The sequence below is a fragment of the Spermophilus citellus genome (assembly GCF_964194105.1).
Source record: "Spermophilus citellus genome assembly, chromosome: 9".
NCBI lineage: Eukaryota > Metazoa > Chordata > Mammalia > Rodentia > Sciuridae > Spermophilus > Spermophilus citellus.
Window position 1 is genome coordinate 29,102,416 of NC_138191.1, and position 18,941 is coordinate 29,121,356.

At 37.0% G+C, this 18,941-nt stretch overlaps 1 protein-coding gene across 1 annotated transcript; it reads left to right on the forward strand.

Annotated features, from left to right (window-relative positions):
- Positions 1-10,350: 10,350 nt before the first annotated feature.
- ADAM30 (ADAM metallopeptidase domain 30) lies at positions 10,351-12,588 on the forward strand (the record flags this gene model as incomplete). The annotated part of the gene is made up of 1 exon (XM_081305586.1): positions 10,351-12,588. One exon carries the CDS (start codon positions 10,351-10,353, stop codon positions 12,586-12,588), a length of 2,238 nt encoding a protein of 745 aa, XP_081161712.1.
- Positions 12,589-18,941: the final 6,353 nt, after the last annotated feature.

The following is an 18,941-nucleotide window of genomic DNA, read 5'->3' on the forward strand; positions in this document are numbered from 1 at the left end:
GGTTATTCATGGGGCAAGTAATGACAATCTAGTACATTTATACAATGTGTAATGATCAAAATCAGGGCTATTACCATTTCCATCCCCTAATAAACTCAACAAATTTTTTAAATTCTAATTATTTTATTGACTACAAAATTATGTTATAATTAAAAACAGATATCTATGAAATTCCCATATATAAGAAAGTCAAATAGGGCTGGGGATGTGGCTCAAGCGGTAGCGCGCTCGCCTGGCATGCGTGCGGCCCGGGTTCAATCCTCAGCACCACATACAAACAAAGATGTTGTGTCTGCCGAAAACTAAAAAATAAATATTAAAAATTCTCTCTCTCTCTCTTCTCTCTCTCTCTCTCTCTCTCTCTCTCTCTCTCTCTCAAAAAAAAAGAAAGTCAAATAATATCATCTTAAATTTCCATATTAAGAAACTAGAAAAAGACAAGCAAATTAAATGCAAAGTAAATAGGAAAATGAAATCATAAAGAGCAGGAATGAATCCAATAGAAAACAGATAAACTACAGAAAAAAATCAAGTTTTCGAAAAGATTAATAAAACTGATAAATACCAAGCAAGACTAGTTGAGAAAAATGACAAAAATATGAATTATTTTTAGGTGATATCCATATTTTCTACCAACATTAAGATAATCAAAGACTTTAATGAACAACATTATGTCCAGAAATATAATAACTTAGGTGAAGTGGAAAAATCTCTTGAAAAACAGATTTCTCCAAAACTGACAAGAAAAAATAGATAGCAAGATTATCTATGAAAAATGCATTTATAATTTGATAATGTGATACAAATAAAATTTTAAATCCCAAAGATTTTACAGATTGAATTCTTTTATTTATTTAAGGAAAAACTGATACAAATATTTACAAATTATTTCAGAAATAAAAGAAGGAAAAAAAATCTCCCAACTCATTTCTTAGGTAGACATAACCCTGATACCAAAACCAAATGGAACATATCTGGTACCAAAAGATCTGATTACAACAAAAGAAATGCCCAACTATTTCTCATAAACATATGTGCAAAAAAATCCTCTACAAAAGCAAGCCAAATCCAGATATATATAACAGGAATAATACATCCTAACCAAGGGTAGTTTGGGAATTGTAAAGTTTGCTCCACATTCGAAAAATTAATGAATGTAATTGACTTCATTAACAGAACAAGGAGAATACACAAAAATTTCATTTCTTTTTTAAAAAGTATTTGACAAAATTGAAACTCATTCCTGATTTTTTTTTTAATTGGCAAACTAGGAATAGAAGGAAATTTTTCTCACATGACAAAATGTGTCTATGAAGAACAAACAACTGATACATTTAGTAGTGAAATGCTGAATGTTTCCCACCTAAATTCAGGAACAAGGCAAGGATATCTCTCCATGTTCACTTACTCTAATGCTGGATATCTTAGTCCACAAAATAAGGAAAAATAAGGACAAGCTGAGAGGAATAAAGTGTGGAAATCAAATGTGAAACTACTTTAATTTGAAAAATAAAAAGGATGTAGAAAATCCTAAGAAATCTTCTTAAAATTGTTGGTATTAATTTGTGATTTTGACAGGTTCATAGGATTAAAGTTAATGAACAGACGCCCAATAGTGTTGACAAAGGAAGAGACCCTGCACAGAGAAGAACTGGAAGACTTGAATGTTATCAAATAAGTTATTCTTTTCTTTACACCTGCTTCCAGTGTTGAAAACTTCTCCCCAGTGCCAATGTTATACAAACACTTTCTTAAACTATCTTGAAATTAATATATATTTTTTTACATTTTGGGCTTACATTTAGAATTTTTTTTTTTTGAGCCTGATGAGTCAGTGCTCCAGCATTATTTCCTTCCAGATGGACACCTAATTGTGCCAGAAGAGATTATTTTTTTAAAAAGTTATCATTTCCTCCACTGATTTGATATATCATTAGCTTATTTATTTATATTCCAATATCATCATATTTTTCAAGTTGATGAAATAGAATTATTTTAGTCAACTTTTTTCACTGTGACCTACCTAGCAAGAACACCTTAGAGGAAGGAAAGTGCCTATGCAGCTAAATATACATGGAATAATTTGTCATACATTCTTTGCTATCTGACTCCTTTTGCTCAGCATAATATTTCTCAGATTCTTTCGTGTTATTACTAGTATCAGTAGTTTATGTTTTTATTGCTGAGTGCTATTCCATTTCAAGGATTATGATAACTCATTTTATCCAGGCACTTGTTCATAGACATTTTGACTGCTTCCACTTAGGGACTGCTCTGAGCATAGCAGTTCTGAAGTTCATGGAAACATGTACTTTTCTAGTTTTGTGCTTTTATGTCTGGTGACAGCATTGATGGGTCACATGATAAGTGTATGCTCATCTTCATAAGCAGCTACCAAACCGTTTTTCAAAGTGATTGTAACATGTACCCCTCTCAACAACAGAGGATGGAGCTTCAGTTGTTGTAAATCCTTGCCAACACTTGGCATGGTCATTTGAATTTTAGACATTGTGATGGATGTGAGTTGGTCTTCATTCTTGTTTTCATGCTGACTCATGCTCTTGATCTCCTCAGGTGCTCATTGATGTTTACATTCTCATCTTTGTGTAGTATCTGTTGAAATATTTGATCCTTCTTTAAGTTGCTTGTCTTACTATTGCCAAGTGGAAGATTTTATATGGCCATAAGTCTTGTCAGATACCTGAATACTGTTAATCTATAAAATATATTATTATTAATAATATTGTTAATATTATATGTGATTTGTCTTTTCATTTTCTTTTTCTTGAATGGAATCTTTCAGACAGCAGAGGTTTAGGATCCCAATGATGTTTAATTTATCACTTTTTTACCTTATTAGTTTGTCCTTTTTGTGTCAAACATAAGAAATAATTGCAATATAAAAATATAAAAATTTAAGGTCAGAAAAAAAATTTTTTGTTTTCTTCTCCAAGGTTAAAGTAGCTTTTATGTTTAACTAGAAGGTCATTTAAAAATTGGTATTATTAATATTCTCATAGATTTGAACAGTAATTACACTAATCCAATTAGAACAGTCTGCTATGAAAAAGAAGTGATCAGATGTCAAATATGGTATTGAAACAAAAAGTTCAGGACTAGGGGTGTAGCTCAGCGGTAATGCACTTGCCTAGAATGCTCAAGGCCCTGGGTTTGATCCACAGTGGGATCAAAGCAAACAAACAAAAAGTGTAACAGAAGTTCAGCATAGTCATAATACTAAAACAGAAATATCTATTGAATACTTACTAGGCTCTGTTCTCCGTGCTTGAAAAATGTTAATTCATTTTTTATTTCAGAGCCATCATTTTAGAAAGTTATTATTTATTATCTGCATTTCACAGCTGACAAAAGTGAAGTGTGGAAATGGTCAATAACTTCCCTGGGTTGTTCAACCAGCAGTAGTAAGAACTGAGCGGCAAGATGGACATGACTGAACAATGAATTAGCACACTGAGAGACCAAGCTGAAGCCTTTGTCTAAACAGAGCACAAGGGGTAACGGCTTCTATAACAATAATATAAAGAATTATAAAAGACAGGCTAAGGTAAATGAGTCCCAATATGAGTTCTACAACAACAACAACAACAACAAAATAATGGACACAATGGAGGAGCACAGATAAGAAAAATTAACGTAAACATGAGAAAAATGTCCTGGCTTGTCTTCAGATACAAAGGACCTACAAAACCTTAAAGGAAAGTTTAAACCACACATACATGCATACACACACACACACACACACACACACACACACACACATGCACATGCACACTAAAGCATATCCCAATGGAAATTTATCATTTTAAAGTGTTCCATAACAAAAGGGAAAGTGCAGATTCTACAGAAAATAACAGAGGAATTCACAACAGAGTACATAATGAAGCCACTGGACTCAGGCTCACAGTAGGCCCAGGTCCAGCCCTCCACCAGCAGGCACCTGCCCAAGCCCAGCCTCCACCACAGGACCACCTGGGGTAGGTTGTAAATTGGGGTTCCTAATCCCCTCCTTAGGTGGTTTGATTACTTTGCTAGAGAAGCTCACAAAACTCAGGGAAAAACTTGTATTTATAAACTTATAAACAATAGGTCTATTAATAAGAGATATTACAGAGGAGACTGATGAGAACCCAGATAAAAGAGAGCACAGGTAAGGGAGAAGAGGTCCAGCACTTCCGTGCCCTCTCCAGGAATGCCTCCCTCCAGGAACCTCCCCATGTTCAGTTACCTGGAGGTTCATTCAACCCATGCCTTTTGCTTTCTTATGTGTAAAACTGAAAATACTTTAGATGGAAGTATGTGGTGTGTCAATGTGTGGGTCAATCCTGACAAGCCTGGTCATGTTACTGTAAAGAAGAAAACTGTCCTGTGCTGGGGCAGAGTATCATGAGTCTTTGACAGCCTGTGGATTTCCAGATTTGGGCATGTGGGGAGTAGGGCTTCTTGTAGTAGACTTGATATGGGGTGGGTCTGAGTTGAAGTCAGAGCTCTAAATTATCAGTGGGCAGAGAAGGGCAACTGCCAAGGCATTTGCAATAAGAAAAAAAAAAACTGCCACCATTCTATTGACTGTGTCCTCCTTTCCCTGGGGAGCAGGCATTTCAGGAAGTGTCCAAGTGGGCCTGCAGGAGAGATGAGAGGACCTGTCCAAGAAAGAGCATGTGCCCTTCACTCTTTTATTGGTTTCTTTCTCTTGCTGTTGTCTGCAATCCTTGTATTTTTCAGGGTAAGGATAGGAAAATATTTCAATATGTAAAGATAAGAAAACCAAAAAAGACACCCGATGGTGAAAATAAAAAAAGACACCCAAGGTGAAAGTAAAACCGAATCAAAAAGACATAAAAATAAAAAAGCTACCCCTATGTATTCTGTAACATCAGGTTCTATTCTAAACATTGTATTCTAAGGATAATTTCCTTTGCTCTTCTACTCAACCTCTTAATATCATCAGTGATTGCTATTTTCTTTAGGCAAAAGATAGTGTAACCTACTTAGAAAATTTTAAAAACTATATAATAGCATTCTAAATAGACCAATTGAGATAGTCACTACCAAGAGTATCACTCTATAGTGACTCAACTAAAAGCAATTGTCCTTGAAGCAACCTTATTTTAGGTGGTACTGCTATAAATTGGTAATCCACCAAAGGTTTTGATTGTGTGGTTGTCATTCTAACTCACTTTGGTATCTCAATTCTTTTAAATATGATTTTCCCTTATATTTACATTAGCAAGTAAATTTGCTTTTCCTTAGAATCTTGTCTTTCAATGTCAATTTTTAAAATCAGCTTGTCTTGTTCTAAAATGGAAGAAATCCTATTGATACTTCTATTGAAATTATAGTCTTTTATGGGATTTTTTAGGCAGAACTGAGAATTTAAGATATTGAGTCTAAAAAAATCTATTCAAGTCTCTTTGTGCATAACTCAGCATTTTAAATTATCCTTCCAATAGATCTTGCACAGTTTTCTTATATTTTTATATAAGTATTTTGTTGTTGCTATTATGAATGGATTCATTCTTTCTTCACATCTTATGGTGGTTCTTATATATGTAGCAGTAGTAATAATAATAGAAAAAATGTACTAAGTATTGACCGTGTGCAAGGCAATTGTTAGAGCATGGACCTTAAATATCCCCTAAAGATATTTTGTTAGACAAGACAACAATGTTCAGATGTGATACAGTTGGATTAGGAGGGCTGGATTGATCCAGCTTGATGAATTAACAATTTGAATGGACTACTGGGTGGTAACTGTAGGCAGGTGGGTCATGATGAGAGAAAGTAGGTCACTGGGAGCATGACCTTGGGATATATATGTCCTGGATCCTTCCTTCCTCTCTGCTTCCTAGCTCCCATGTGCTGAACAGCTTTCCTCCATCTGGCCCTTCTACCATAATTTGTCTGCCTTGGCGCCAGCCAATGATGGTCTGAACCTCTGAAATTGTGAACCAAAATAAATCCCTCCTCTAAAAGTTGTTCTTGTCAGGTATTTTTCATCAAAGCTGACTAACATAGTAATGTTATATTTTAGGTCTCTCAACTCAATCTTCGTAAATAACAGTCTTAATTCAGGCCTTGTATGCAAGAGTGGAATTCACTCTAGTTATATTAAGGATAAGGAATATATTAAAAAATATTTCCACAATTTATAAAATTTCCAGGAAGGACAGAGACTACTGTTTGGATGCTGCATGGCTAGGGGAAAATAAATGGAGCCAGGATAAAGGTCCAAACACTATTATACAGATTCTAATGGACACTGCCCCCACCTTGTGCCACTTAACACCTTGCTGCCAGGAACTTAACTCCAGAGCTTGATCAGGACACCCACTGTGTTCACAAGAAATGCAGATTCCCTACATGCCACTCCTACCCCTCATCGTCCATATACACATGTAGGTTTGTCTCATGTGGATTCATCTCTTTGCAGAATCTATGCCAATCTGTAACCCTTACTACAGAAGAGGCTGGGCAACATCATTCATAACATTTCAATCTATGCAGTAGGAGAAGGCATGATAAATGAAGGAAAAGACATCTGTCATATAGACATTAGAGTCATTATAGACTCTCTATAGAAATTCATATACTTTTCCATCTATTATTTTTAAAATATATTAATAGATATTTTAATATTTATACATTATTTCATTCCTAGAATCAACATAACTTGTTTATAGTAATTATTTTTATAACATATTCTTCATTCTGGTTGAGAGAGACAGTAGGATATTTGTCTTAATAATCAAATGACATTGATCTTTTGAAGCTTTTTGCTTATTTTTAATAATTCTTGAACCAATATTGATATTTTATGATCACCTATATTCCACGGTTTACATTAGAGTGTGTCGTGAAGTTCTGTAGGTTTTGACAAATGTATATAATAACATATTCCAGCACTACAATATCATACTGAAGGTTTTACTGCCCTAATTCACTCTTGGGTTTCATCTATTTGTCCCTTCCTCCACACTCTCAAACCTCAGGCAGCCACTGATCTTTTTACTGTCTTTATTGTTTTGTTTTTTTCAATGTCATATCACTGGAATCATACACAACATATTCTTTCAGATTGGCTTCTCTCACTTAGCAGCATGCATTTTAAGGTTCCTCCATGACTTTTTGTGGCTTGCTAATTAATTTCTTCTTATTACTGAACATTTCATCGTTAGAATATACCATGCAAACATTTATCCTTTACCTATTGGATGACATCTTGATTGTCTCCAAATTTTGGTGATTAAAATAAATCTGCTATAAATATCCATGAGCAGATTTTTCAGCTCATTTCAGTAAATAGCAAGGAGTGCAATTGCCATATCATAGGGTAAAAACATGCTTAGTGTTGTGAAAAACCACCAACCTGTCTTCCAAGGTGGCTGTCCTGTTTTTCATTCTTGCCATTTGTTTATTGAGCATTTGAGTTTTCTCTTTTGTGATGTGTCAGTGGAAATCTTTTGCTCTTTTTCCTTTTAGATTATCTTTTTATTATTGAGTCATCTGCCATTTATATCATCTCTGTCAGTTATAGGATTATTCAATATAATGATCCAATAATAATACAGAAGCATAGCTCAGATAGAAAACAGAATTGTATTCCATGCAAAAATCATAGACAGATTAGAAGATATTTTTAAAGAACATATTAGGCAGATATTTTTTACTTAAGTTGAGGGAGGCTAGAAAAATGATATGAAACTCAGAAACCAGAGTGACTTAAAAAGTTCTATAAGGTGAAAGTGACTGTGAAAGTTTTTAACAAACAATGTGCTGACAGAATTGATCTGTCATACATAAGTAGTTTCAACAAATCAATTAATGCTGAACAAATCATGCAATAAAAAAGCAAACAGCCAGGCATGGTGGTACACACCTATAATGCAAGTGACTCAGGAGGCTGAGGCAGGAGGATTGCAAGTCCGAGGCCAGTCTCAGCAATTTAGCAAGTCCCTCAGAAACATAGTGAAACCCTGTCTCAAAAAATAAAAAAGATCTGGGATGGAGCTCAGTGGTAAAGTACCTCTGGGTTTAATCCCCAGTACCAAAATAATGATGATGATAATAACAAATTTTAAAAGGAATAAACAAAGGATATAAGCAAGCAAATTTAAGAATTAAAAAAACATTGGTTTTCAACTATCAAATATGCTCAATGTTAATAATAAGAGAATGCAATTTAAAGTGATGAGTTATCTTCTAATGAATTTAAATTAAGATTATAGGACCATGGACCTTCTATCGATGAGTTTTAAATTTAAAATTTTGGAAAGTTTAAAAAGTAGTTGCTCAGTGCATTAGCCAGATTTCTTCTGCTGTGACATAATAACTTAGAAAAACAAACTTATAAAGAGGAAATGTTTATTTTGGCTCATGGTTTCAGTCCATGGACATTTGACCCTATTGCTTTGGACCTGTGGCAGTATAACACATCGTGGTAGGAGCATGTGCCAGAAGAGGTCTATTCACATCATGGTGGTTGGGAAACAGAGAGAAAGGGGGTGGCGGTCCCAATATTCCCTTCAGGGCATGCTCCCAATGACCTAACTTCCTTCCACTAGATTCCCCCTCCTAAGGGCTCCACCCTCTCCCAAAATCATCACCCTGGGCCCCAAGCTTTAAAGGCATGGACTTTTGGGGGACACTCTGAATCCAAACTGTAGCACTAGGCATGTTTAAACTGTTCATTAGCCTATGGGGACTAGTAGCTACAGTATTGGGCTATATTACCATTTCCATCACTTCAAAACCATTCTATTAGATAGTTTTGCTCTGTAGGAGTAATGTAAAGGAATGCAAGAATTTTTAAACGATGAATTCAGTATGAGCTAAGATTCTTTTTTGATCTAACAGTTTCACTTCTAGAAACCTATCAGCACAGAAATACTTTCATGGAGCAAAGAAGTGTGTGTGTGTGTGTGTGCGTGTGTGTGTGTGTGTGTGTGTGTTTATACATAAATTCATACATATACAGCTTTGTAAATAGATATACAGCTATACTTACTAAAATGTACCTTTTTTAACAACACAAATGGAAAGAACTCAAAACACAAATGTATCATCCATCATAAGGGAAATAATTAAATACATAATTACTTGCCTACTATAGAATTTTATGCATCTATAAAGAAAATTATCTAAATTGTTAAAAATAACCAAAAGATATTTTAAAGAAATTATAATACATAATAAATGTTAGTGGGGGGGAACAAGATGATATGAAGAGTAATTGGCTATTTTTAATATACCTCTCTCCTAATTTCTGGTGCTGCATGACATTCCCTGTACTGCAGTCAGATCCAATTTCCTAAGAAAAACTGAAAAGGTTGCCCTTCTATTGAAATCCCTCCAAGTCACCTTATGACTCTGTGTGATTTGCCTTTTCTGTGGAAGCTATGTCCCTCTGTCCTCTGAGCTGGGGACTTCGTACCTTCGCAGCCAATCCTCACCCATCATTCATATTACAAAGAAAACCAGCTATTTGCCTTTCTCAGAAAATTCCTAGACTTCCCTCTACTAACAGGTCCTTATTCTAGCTTCTCCCACCACACCACAGGGACACAAAGAAATCAAATCTCGCTGATGCCTAGCACCCTGGCGACGCACAGCAGAAAAAAAAAAAAAAAAAAAAAAAAAACACCAGGCAAAATGTGCACAGGAACTTCCCCTTGCCTGGGCGCACGGCTGAAGCCTCTGGAGCCTCTCGCAGCCAGGGCTGCTTCAGGAGCAAGGGCTGGGACACAGAACTTGCGATCCCGCACTCTGATTGGCGGTTATAGTCAAGAGTCTGTTTCAACTCTGGAGGGTTCTGGTGTTCCTTCCTTCTGCTGGGGGACCCCAGCCGAACAGCCACAGTCAGGAGAGGAGAGCGGCCCAAGAGACATCCGATTCCTACCCTTGTCCCAGGGTGCACAGACACCCTACAGGGCGAGGACACAGCGGGCCTTGGTGAGCTCTCTTGAATTCCCCTCATTTCCCTCATTTCCCTCATTTCTCCATTCCTTCTCCATTCCTCAAACTGCTCTCTGTTCCGCTCCAACCCAAACGACAGCAGCCCCCTTTTCTTGCGCACCCTTTTCTTGCGCACCTCTCGCTCCATTCGGCCACGCGCGCCCAAACGCACCGCCCAGAAAACGAACTGGATGCGTTGGACCGGGCGCGCGCCTTTGGGACCGTCAGCTAGACCCGGCCCCCAGGACAGAGTCCCCTTGGTCTCTACCGGGGGAACCCCGCCCCTGGCGATCCTGCGCCTCTAGCGGCGGTTCAGGGAAGTCTGACTCGCCAGGCTGGAGCTGCCCCTGCAACTCCTGAGGTGGGAACAGACAGACGATGAGGTCCCAGCAGACCTTCCTCTGTCAAGGCCTCCTGCTCCCCGTGCTGGGTCTGGCCCTGCTCCTCCTTGACTCTCTGGGCGATGACTTACTTTTCCACCAACTGGAATTTGACTCCTACGAAATCACCATCCCCAAGAAGCTGAGCTTCTGGCGAGAGGAGCAGGGTGTCCCCAGTTCTGTGGCCTACCTCCTGCAGTTAGCAGGTAAGAAGCACATCATCCACCTGTGGCCCAAGAAACTTCTGTTGCCGCAACATCTCCGTGTTTTCTCCTTCACAGAAGAGGGACAACTGCTGGAAGATCACCCTTATATACCCAAGGACTGCAACTATATGGGCCTGGTGGAAGGATTTCAGGACTCGGACGCCACTCTCAGTACATGCATGGGGGGACTCCGAGGCGTACTGAGCATCGATGCCAAACAGTACCAAATCGAGCCCCTCAAGGCCTCGTCCACTTTTGAACATGTTGTGTACCTCCTGAAGGATGAGGTTAGCAATCAGACCTGTGGTTTAACTGATGATGAAACAGAAAGGCAAATGGCCCAGCAGGAGGATATGGCTAGGATAAGTGACTATACTATGTCCTATAAACACCAAAAGTATTTGGAATTGGTCATGATCTTTGATACTAGAAGATTTGAGTTTGTGAAACAGAATCTCTCTCTAATTCTCTATGATGCTATTCTTTTGACTGGGATTATTGACACCTACTATCAAGATATCAATATGAGGATACATCTAAAAGGCATTGAAGTATGGAGAGATGAAGGCCTAATACGTACTGATCATCCGGCTTTAGCTGATGTATTAAAAGAATTTATACGATATAGAAAATACACAATAACTACTCGGATTACCACAGATTGGGTACACTTATATATTTCCAGAAAATATATAGATGCCCTTGCACTTTCCTGGGGAAGAGTGTGTAGTACAGATTTAACTGGATCAATAAGTACCTTTCTAGATGAAAATGTCCTTGGACCTGCCACTTGGACTGCTCATGAACTGGGCCATTCTGTGGGAATGTTACATGATAAAGAATACTGCCAATGTAGAGGTAGGAAGAGCTGCATCATGGGCACAGGACGAACTGGATTTAGTAATTGTAGTTACGAACTTTATTTTAAACACTTGTCTCAAGCAGCGAAATGCCTAAATGATATCCCACAACCACATTATATAAAAAGCAGATGTGGAAACAGAATTATAGAACAGAATGAGGAATGTGATTGTGGTTCAATAGAGGAATGTGAGGAAGATTTGTGTTGTAGAGCAGACTGTAAATTGAAACTGGGTGCCAACTGTAGCGTTGGACTTTGCTGTGACAAATGTAACTTTCTTCCATCTGGATATGTGTGTAGGGATGAAGAAAATGAATGTGATCTTCCAGAGTATTGTTATGGGAACTCAGATAAGTGCCCAGCTGACACTTACAAGCAAGATGGGACCCCTTGCAGTTATGAAGGCCGTTGTTACAATCAAAAGTGCCGATCCAGATACATGCAGTGCCAAAGCATTTTTGGACCTGATGCTAGGGAGGCTCCTAGTAAGTGCTATGAGGTAATTAATATACAAGGCGATCAGTATGGTCACTGTGCGATAGAAGATGTCCATACATATATAAAGTGTAAGAAGGAAAATGCGATATGTGGAAGGCTGCAGTGTATAAATGTCAAAGTGATCCCTGATTTGCCAGACCACACAATTATAATGTCCACCCATCTGGAAGAGGACAATATCATCTGCTGGGGCACAGGCTACCATCTAAGCATGCATCCCATGGGGATACCTGACATAGGTATGATATATGACGGCACATCCTGTGGCGAGGACCAGGTATGTTTTAAGACAAATTGTGTCAATAGCTCAGTCCTGAAATTTGACTGTGTGCCTGAGAAGTGCAACGGCCGAGGCGTTTGCAACGCTAATAGAAACTGCCACTGCATGTATGGCTGGGCCCCTCCATTCTGCGAGGAGTTCGGGTATGGAGGGAGCATTGACAGTGGACCCCCGGGACCACGGAAGGAGCTGGTGCCCCCAACAATTCAGGTTTTGTCTGTTATGCTCTTGCGCCTGGTTTTATTTATCATCTCAGCAATTATTGTGTGTTTCAGGCAACTAATAGTAAAATGTTTACAACCCAAACCAAAGAAATCACAAACTAACATTAAGACAACAGATCCCGAGAAAGAAACGAATAAAGTAAACAAGCAGTCCTTAGTCATTTGATAACATAGAGTCAGTTGTTTAACAAGCTTATCATTGATCCCAATGGCTCTTCATTCTTCTCCAAAAAAATTCTTAACTTAAATTTCACACACAATTTGATCAGCAAATAAATGACATTCTTGTTTTGGAAAAAAAAAAATCAGTGCATTTTATTTTCCTAGTATTCACACTTGTCCCTCCATTTGTAACCAATTTTGGGTGACCTGAAAAGAAAGCCCTAATGGCATTTCTAAACACTAACCTTCTGAAATTACCATGTTGTTGTTGTTGCTGTTTTGTTTTGTGGAACTTTGGACTGAAGATTGAACCCAGGGCCTGGTGCATGCTAGGGAAGTACTCTACTACTGAGCTACATCTCCAGCAATCCATGGTTTTGAAGTGTAGCCCTGCCTTAAAATTCCAGTAAATGAAGTAATGATCTGCCTCTCCCTCTGCGTCCTATAACTTGCTCACTGCTGAGAGCTGCACCTGAGCCCCATCTTGCATGATAAGTGAAGATAACACATTTTATAAATAAACAACATGAAATTAAAGGCTGTGCCTTCAATGAGCATTTTCTCTGTCATGCCTTTCTCCTGGTCTCTCTGGCTCTACAAGGCGGGGTCTTCTTGTAGCACGTTTGGGGTGACCTCAACTGGGTAAACTCTACTGACCCATCATAACACCTGCATTAGTCCACAGTCTATAGATGATTCCCATCTTCAGCAGTGTCTGAATGTGAGCAAATTTCTGTGTTTGGGTCATACGCTTGCTGGGCAGTCTTTTTTGAGTGTATGCTGAGGGACACCTGGCCTAGGACTGTCACACTCCCAAGTACAACAGAGGCAAGCAGGGATGCCTTCCACCTCCAAGGACCTCCATGTCTCTGCCTCCACATCTCTGTCCCCTTCACACTGCTCCTTGGGTGGGAGGTGAGGACTGAGTGGCACGTTACAAGGGGGTGGGTGCCCAACTCTCATATTCAGGCAGGGGCTTGGCCCTCCCAGACCTCTCAGTCCAAGGTGCTGGGCTTGCAGGAGGCTGGGTCTTCCTGCTCTTCTACTCCTGCCCACAGTCCCCTCCCTCCCCAGAAGCACTGCAGGCCTCTGGGCCCCACCCCAACCTCCTGCTCCTCAGTCACCAGGTTCTTCTGGACTGCATGGGGACTGCAAGTAACCGGGTTTTGTGCTGATCATCATTCCAAACATGTATCAGGCTTAGCCTTCAATGAAGAGTGTCCTAGAAACCAAGGACCCTGAATCATAGCTACATACTGATAGTGGTGGCTAACATTCCTCAGAGCATACGAGGTGTCAGGCAGTGTTCTAAGAGCTTCATGTGTATCATTGTGTATGCAGCTTAAAATAATTCTGTAAGGTTGCCGTTGTTTTTTCCAAATAGAGAATGAGTCACAGCAGGGTTAACCTATGCAGGTTTATACAGGTTATAAATAATGACATTATACAAGAAAAATTTAATAGTAATTCAGGAACTATATTTAGAGAGGAACATTTATTAAGAAACCCTAAAGATATTTTTACATTGCAAATGTTTTTACAGTTTTCAGTGGGGTACATAGAATGTTGACCATTTTTGTAGACAGTTCAGTAGTGTTTAGAATATTCACATTGTAATGTTCAGAACTCTCTTCTTCTTTTTTTTTTTGAGGATCAAACAGAATAAAATTATATTTTTAGTCAAATTATTTATAATCTATGTAAATTTTAAAAGCATAAAATAAAATACAGGCTAAATGAATTTTCAGCTACCATAAAATTATAAAATATTAGCTGATTCATTGAAAAACAAATACAATATAGAAACCACAATGATAAATTTCACTTTAATCATATTAAAGTCAGAAATATGAAGACTGGCTCAGTTTTTTCTTTAATTTTCCAAATATTACTATTTCCTACTTCCTTTTTACTCTATTTTAACATTCATATAATAATACATTTGTTCTAGAAAATCATCTGTGATTACAAATAAAAATATGCCTCCACAAGCCCTTAAATAAATACCATGTAAACTACTGAAATGTCAACATCAAATTTCTACTTGAATAAAGAAAATTATTAATGTTAAGTGAGCATTGTTTCACTTGTAATGCTGACTTTAAAGAGATCTGGAAATAAAATGTAGTAAAATTATTGCTTCCAAAGTTAAGTTGGCATGATCCCTGAAGACATTGTGCTAAGTAAACCAGTCACAGAAAGAAAATTAGTATAAGATTCTGCTTATGTGAGGTATCAAGAATAGTCAGATCTATAGTTTTATTTAAACTTTATAATTTTATTTAAAAAAATTAATCTATACAAGATAGAATTCAAACAAAAACATACTGCACCAAAGCAGTAAGTTGCTGTAAGTTGAATGCCTTTCAGATATTTCATAAATATTAAAATATTAATATTAAAATATTAATACTGTTTATTCTAGGTAACTAATCCTAACCCCATCTCTTGACATTTCGATGCATCTTCAAAAGCCATCCTTTTATAATCTTTAAAATCAAAGGGGTATCCTGGCATCTAGATATAAAATTTTATATATGTTATGATATATCTTCTGCTTTTTAACCACAGCACTGATTTAATTTATTTGCATGTTAAGCAGTACAATAAATACTTTAAAAAATCTTAAGTGAAGTTTCACAATATATTACTTTGCCAGATAATAAAAAATTCATGTGTAAAACAAGATGTAATTATTTTCATTATTTTAAAAAACTAACATTTATTGTACAATCCCTGGAAGTGTAAAATGCTATTCTTTTAATTTACAGAATCAAGGGAAGCATTTTAAATGTCAAAACATACATGCTGAATGAGATTGAGTATATAATCACCAAACATCTAAAAAAAAAATTACAAAAATTATTTAAACACATAAGGTGCATTTACTTATGAATAACATTCAGTTTGAGGGAAGAAAAAGTACCCCAACAGTTATTTTTTTTTTATAAGAGAGAGTGAGAGAGGGAAAGAGAGAAAGAGAGAGAGAGAATTTTAATATTTATTTTTTAGTTATCGGCGGACACAACATCTTTGTTGGTATGTGGTGCTGAGAATCGAACCCGGGCCGCAAGCATGCCAGTCGAGCGCGCTACCGCTTGAGCCACATCCCCAGCCCCCCCAAAGGTTATTAATATTTACAAAATATCTGCAAGGACTCCAACTTACAGCAAAATAACAAATACTGCTTATAGGTTATTTTTATACAAGCTTATTGCTGAATTGGGAAGCACATCTATTACTACTCTTGGTTTTAGAGACAACTGGGTCTTCTGTGGTGGGAAGGGCATTAAGACAAAAAGTCCTTTTGAACAGCACATAAAGAACAATAAGGATACAAATAAATACCAAGGATGGCCTGAATTTGTAGAAATGGAAGGATGCATCCCCCAGAAATAAGACTGAAGGAAATATGGAGAAAATGGAAGGAAGCACACTTTATTGAAAGTGTGGGAGACTCATAAAGAAGAAACTACATGTAAATATTTTAAGAGCATGCAGCCATCTTGGTGTGTGCATGAGCATTATCTCTTTTGATATCAGGGGTTTTTATTGCTAAAATAAGTAGATGTCTTTGTAAATAGTCCTCATGGGCAAATCACTGAACCATTTTTAAGCACATTTCCTTAAAAGTACAAATGTTTAGACTGCTATGTTTAATAACATACATCAATTCTAAAAGCATACTTAGTGGACTACTGATCAGATTGTGAAAAACATGTTGATATATATGGTTGCTGTGAATATCAGTCATGGAATAACATGGCTTTTATGGAAGAGATTTTGTATATAAATATATGTATAGATATATGTCTGGCCTTGTGATGACATTATCTTTTAAAGTCAAAAGAGATTTAACTAGTCATATGTGTAGTGTCACCTTATAGTCCATTTCTCCTGATGTACCTCTTTTCTTAGTCTTTATTTTCCCTGCCCAAGAAACCAAGAAATAAAATGTTGGATATGAAAACTCATGTCAGATTTGTGAAGAGTACAACAAATTCTTTAATGCACACAGCAAAAAGTCAATATAAAAATGTAGGTGTCCTTTAGGACCACAGCTTCTGAATTTTGTAGTAGTGGTATCACTAACTTATATAAGCTATTTAGAATGAAGCTGGAGGTGGAAACTCCATAGAGTAGGAGAACCAGGCCAAGTCCCCTCCCTGACTCAATTAGGTCATTTAGGACAGATAAAAACAGGATATTTAGAGCAATACTGGTATATATTTTCCTTATTTGTTATTAGCATTGACTAAGTGATTTGAAAAGAGCTATGTTTTAATATCATGACACTTTTGATTTATAAACTGAGAAATTAATTTTCTACTTACTTCATCTAACTTTGTAACAGCAATTATTGCCCAAAGCTATAGTGGCATATTTAGAAAAGTGCAGATTACAGAGTAGACTGATAATATTTTTTAAATAATTTTATTTGATCCAAAATGACTTCATTCCCAATTCTATATAAAAATATAAGAGATCCAACTTTTTCCTTGTTTACAAAGTTACTTAGTTTTATTTACTTTAATTTTTCTAGGGCATTAAATTCCTATTATGTATGAAGTATCTTAAACTGGAACATAAAAAAATTTAATAATCCAAACTGCCTTTCACAGTATAAGGCAGCCCAGAACTCTTTTCATCTTGCAAAATTGAAAACTCTACATCAACAGCTCTCTAGTCTTCCCTCTCCATCCCTGGCCATTCTCATGCCTCTTTCTGTCACTATAGATCTGACTATTCTTGATACCTCACATAAGCAGAATCTTATACTATTTTTTTTTCTTTTTGTGACTGGTTTACTTAGCACAATGTCTTCAGGGATCATGTATGTTGTAGCATGTCCGTAAGAGAAAAATTCTGAGATATCCTGCATTTAATACAAGGACTAGTGGGTGGAGGAGAGGCAAGATAAGGAAAATTAATCAGCTAATAGCTATAAGCCAAACCAACAAAAGACTCTTCCACATTTCCAACCATATGACCTAAACCCCACAGGAAAGATGTCCAGGTGCCATTCATTGCAACCGACTTACAACCTTAACCAATTCAAAAGCAACCAGTACTTCTCCTTATGGACTGTTCCTCCTATCCCCACACTTTCCCCACTTGGGTGTTATCCTCTCCCTCTTATCCATAGCCAATGTTGATTCAGTTTATGTTTTCCTTCTCCAAATCTCTGTTACAAAAATACTCTTGGTTTATGGGCTGGGGATGTGGCTCAAGCGCTAGCGCGCTCGCCTGGCATGCATGTGGCCGGGGTTCGGTCCTCAGCACCACATACAGAGATGTTATGTCCGACGAAAACTCGAAAACTAAAAAATAAATACTAAAATTCTCTCTCTCTCCCTCTCTCTTTAAAAAAAAATACTCTTGGTTTATAGGTACAGAGGACATTTTTTCTAACTGCTATCTAGCCCTGCTACTGGAAGTTGCAAAAGCTTGTCCAAGGGTCTGACCCTTTTCTGGCTAGCATCTGTAATGGCTCAATACTCCCTTTGATTTCAAAGATCCCTCAGTCTCAAGTGTTGTTTTCACCATGTATTGGAATTTCTTTCTTTGGTAAGGCTAGATAATATTTGAATTTAGCTATATTATACACAGTATTTAACCATGCACTGAATACTTGGGTTGCTTCTACTTTTTTTTTTTTTTCCGATTGTGAGTAGTGTTGCTGTGAACAAATATTTGTTCATTCCCTTGCTTTATTTGGGGTATATATTTACAAATGGAATTGCTAGATCATATGGTAATTGTATTTTTAAGTTTTTTGACTGCCATACTGTCTTCCACAGCAGCTGAAGCCTTTTAAATTCCCTCAACAGTGCACATGTGTTCCAATTTCTCTGTATCTATCCTAAAACTAGAATTTTCTGGTTCTTAGAAAACAATCTTCCTAATGAGTAGAAAATGGTACTTCATTGTGATTATGATTTCCATGTCTCCTAATGATTAGCAAAGTTGAAAATCTTTTCATAGACTTACTGGCTATCTGGATATCTTTACTGGAGAAATCTGTATTCAAATCCCTTTTCTATTGTTTATTTGAGTTGTTTGCTTTCTTATTTCTGAATAATTATAGGAGTTCTTTATATATTCAGAATATTAACCTTTTATCCAGTTATATAAATTGAAAATAGTTTCTCCTGTATGTTGCCTTTTTAAATATATGTGTGTGTGTGTGTGTGTGTGTGTGTGTGTTTATGTGTTTAGTTGTTGATGGACCTTTATTTTTTATTTATTTATTTATATGCGGTGCTGAAAAATGAACCAAATGCCTCACACATACTAGGCCAGTGCACCAACACTGAGCCACAACCCCAGCCCTATATGTTGCCTTTTCATTTGGTC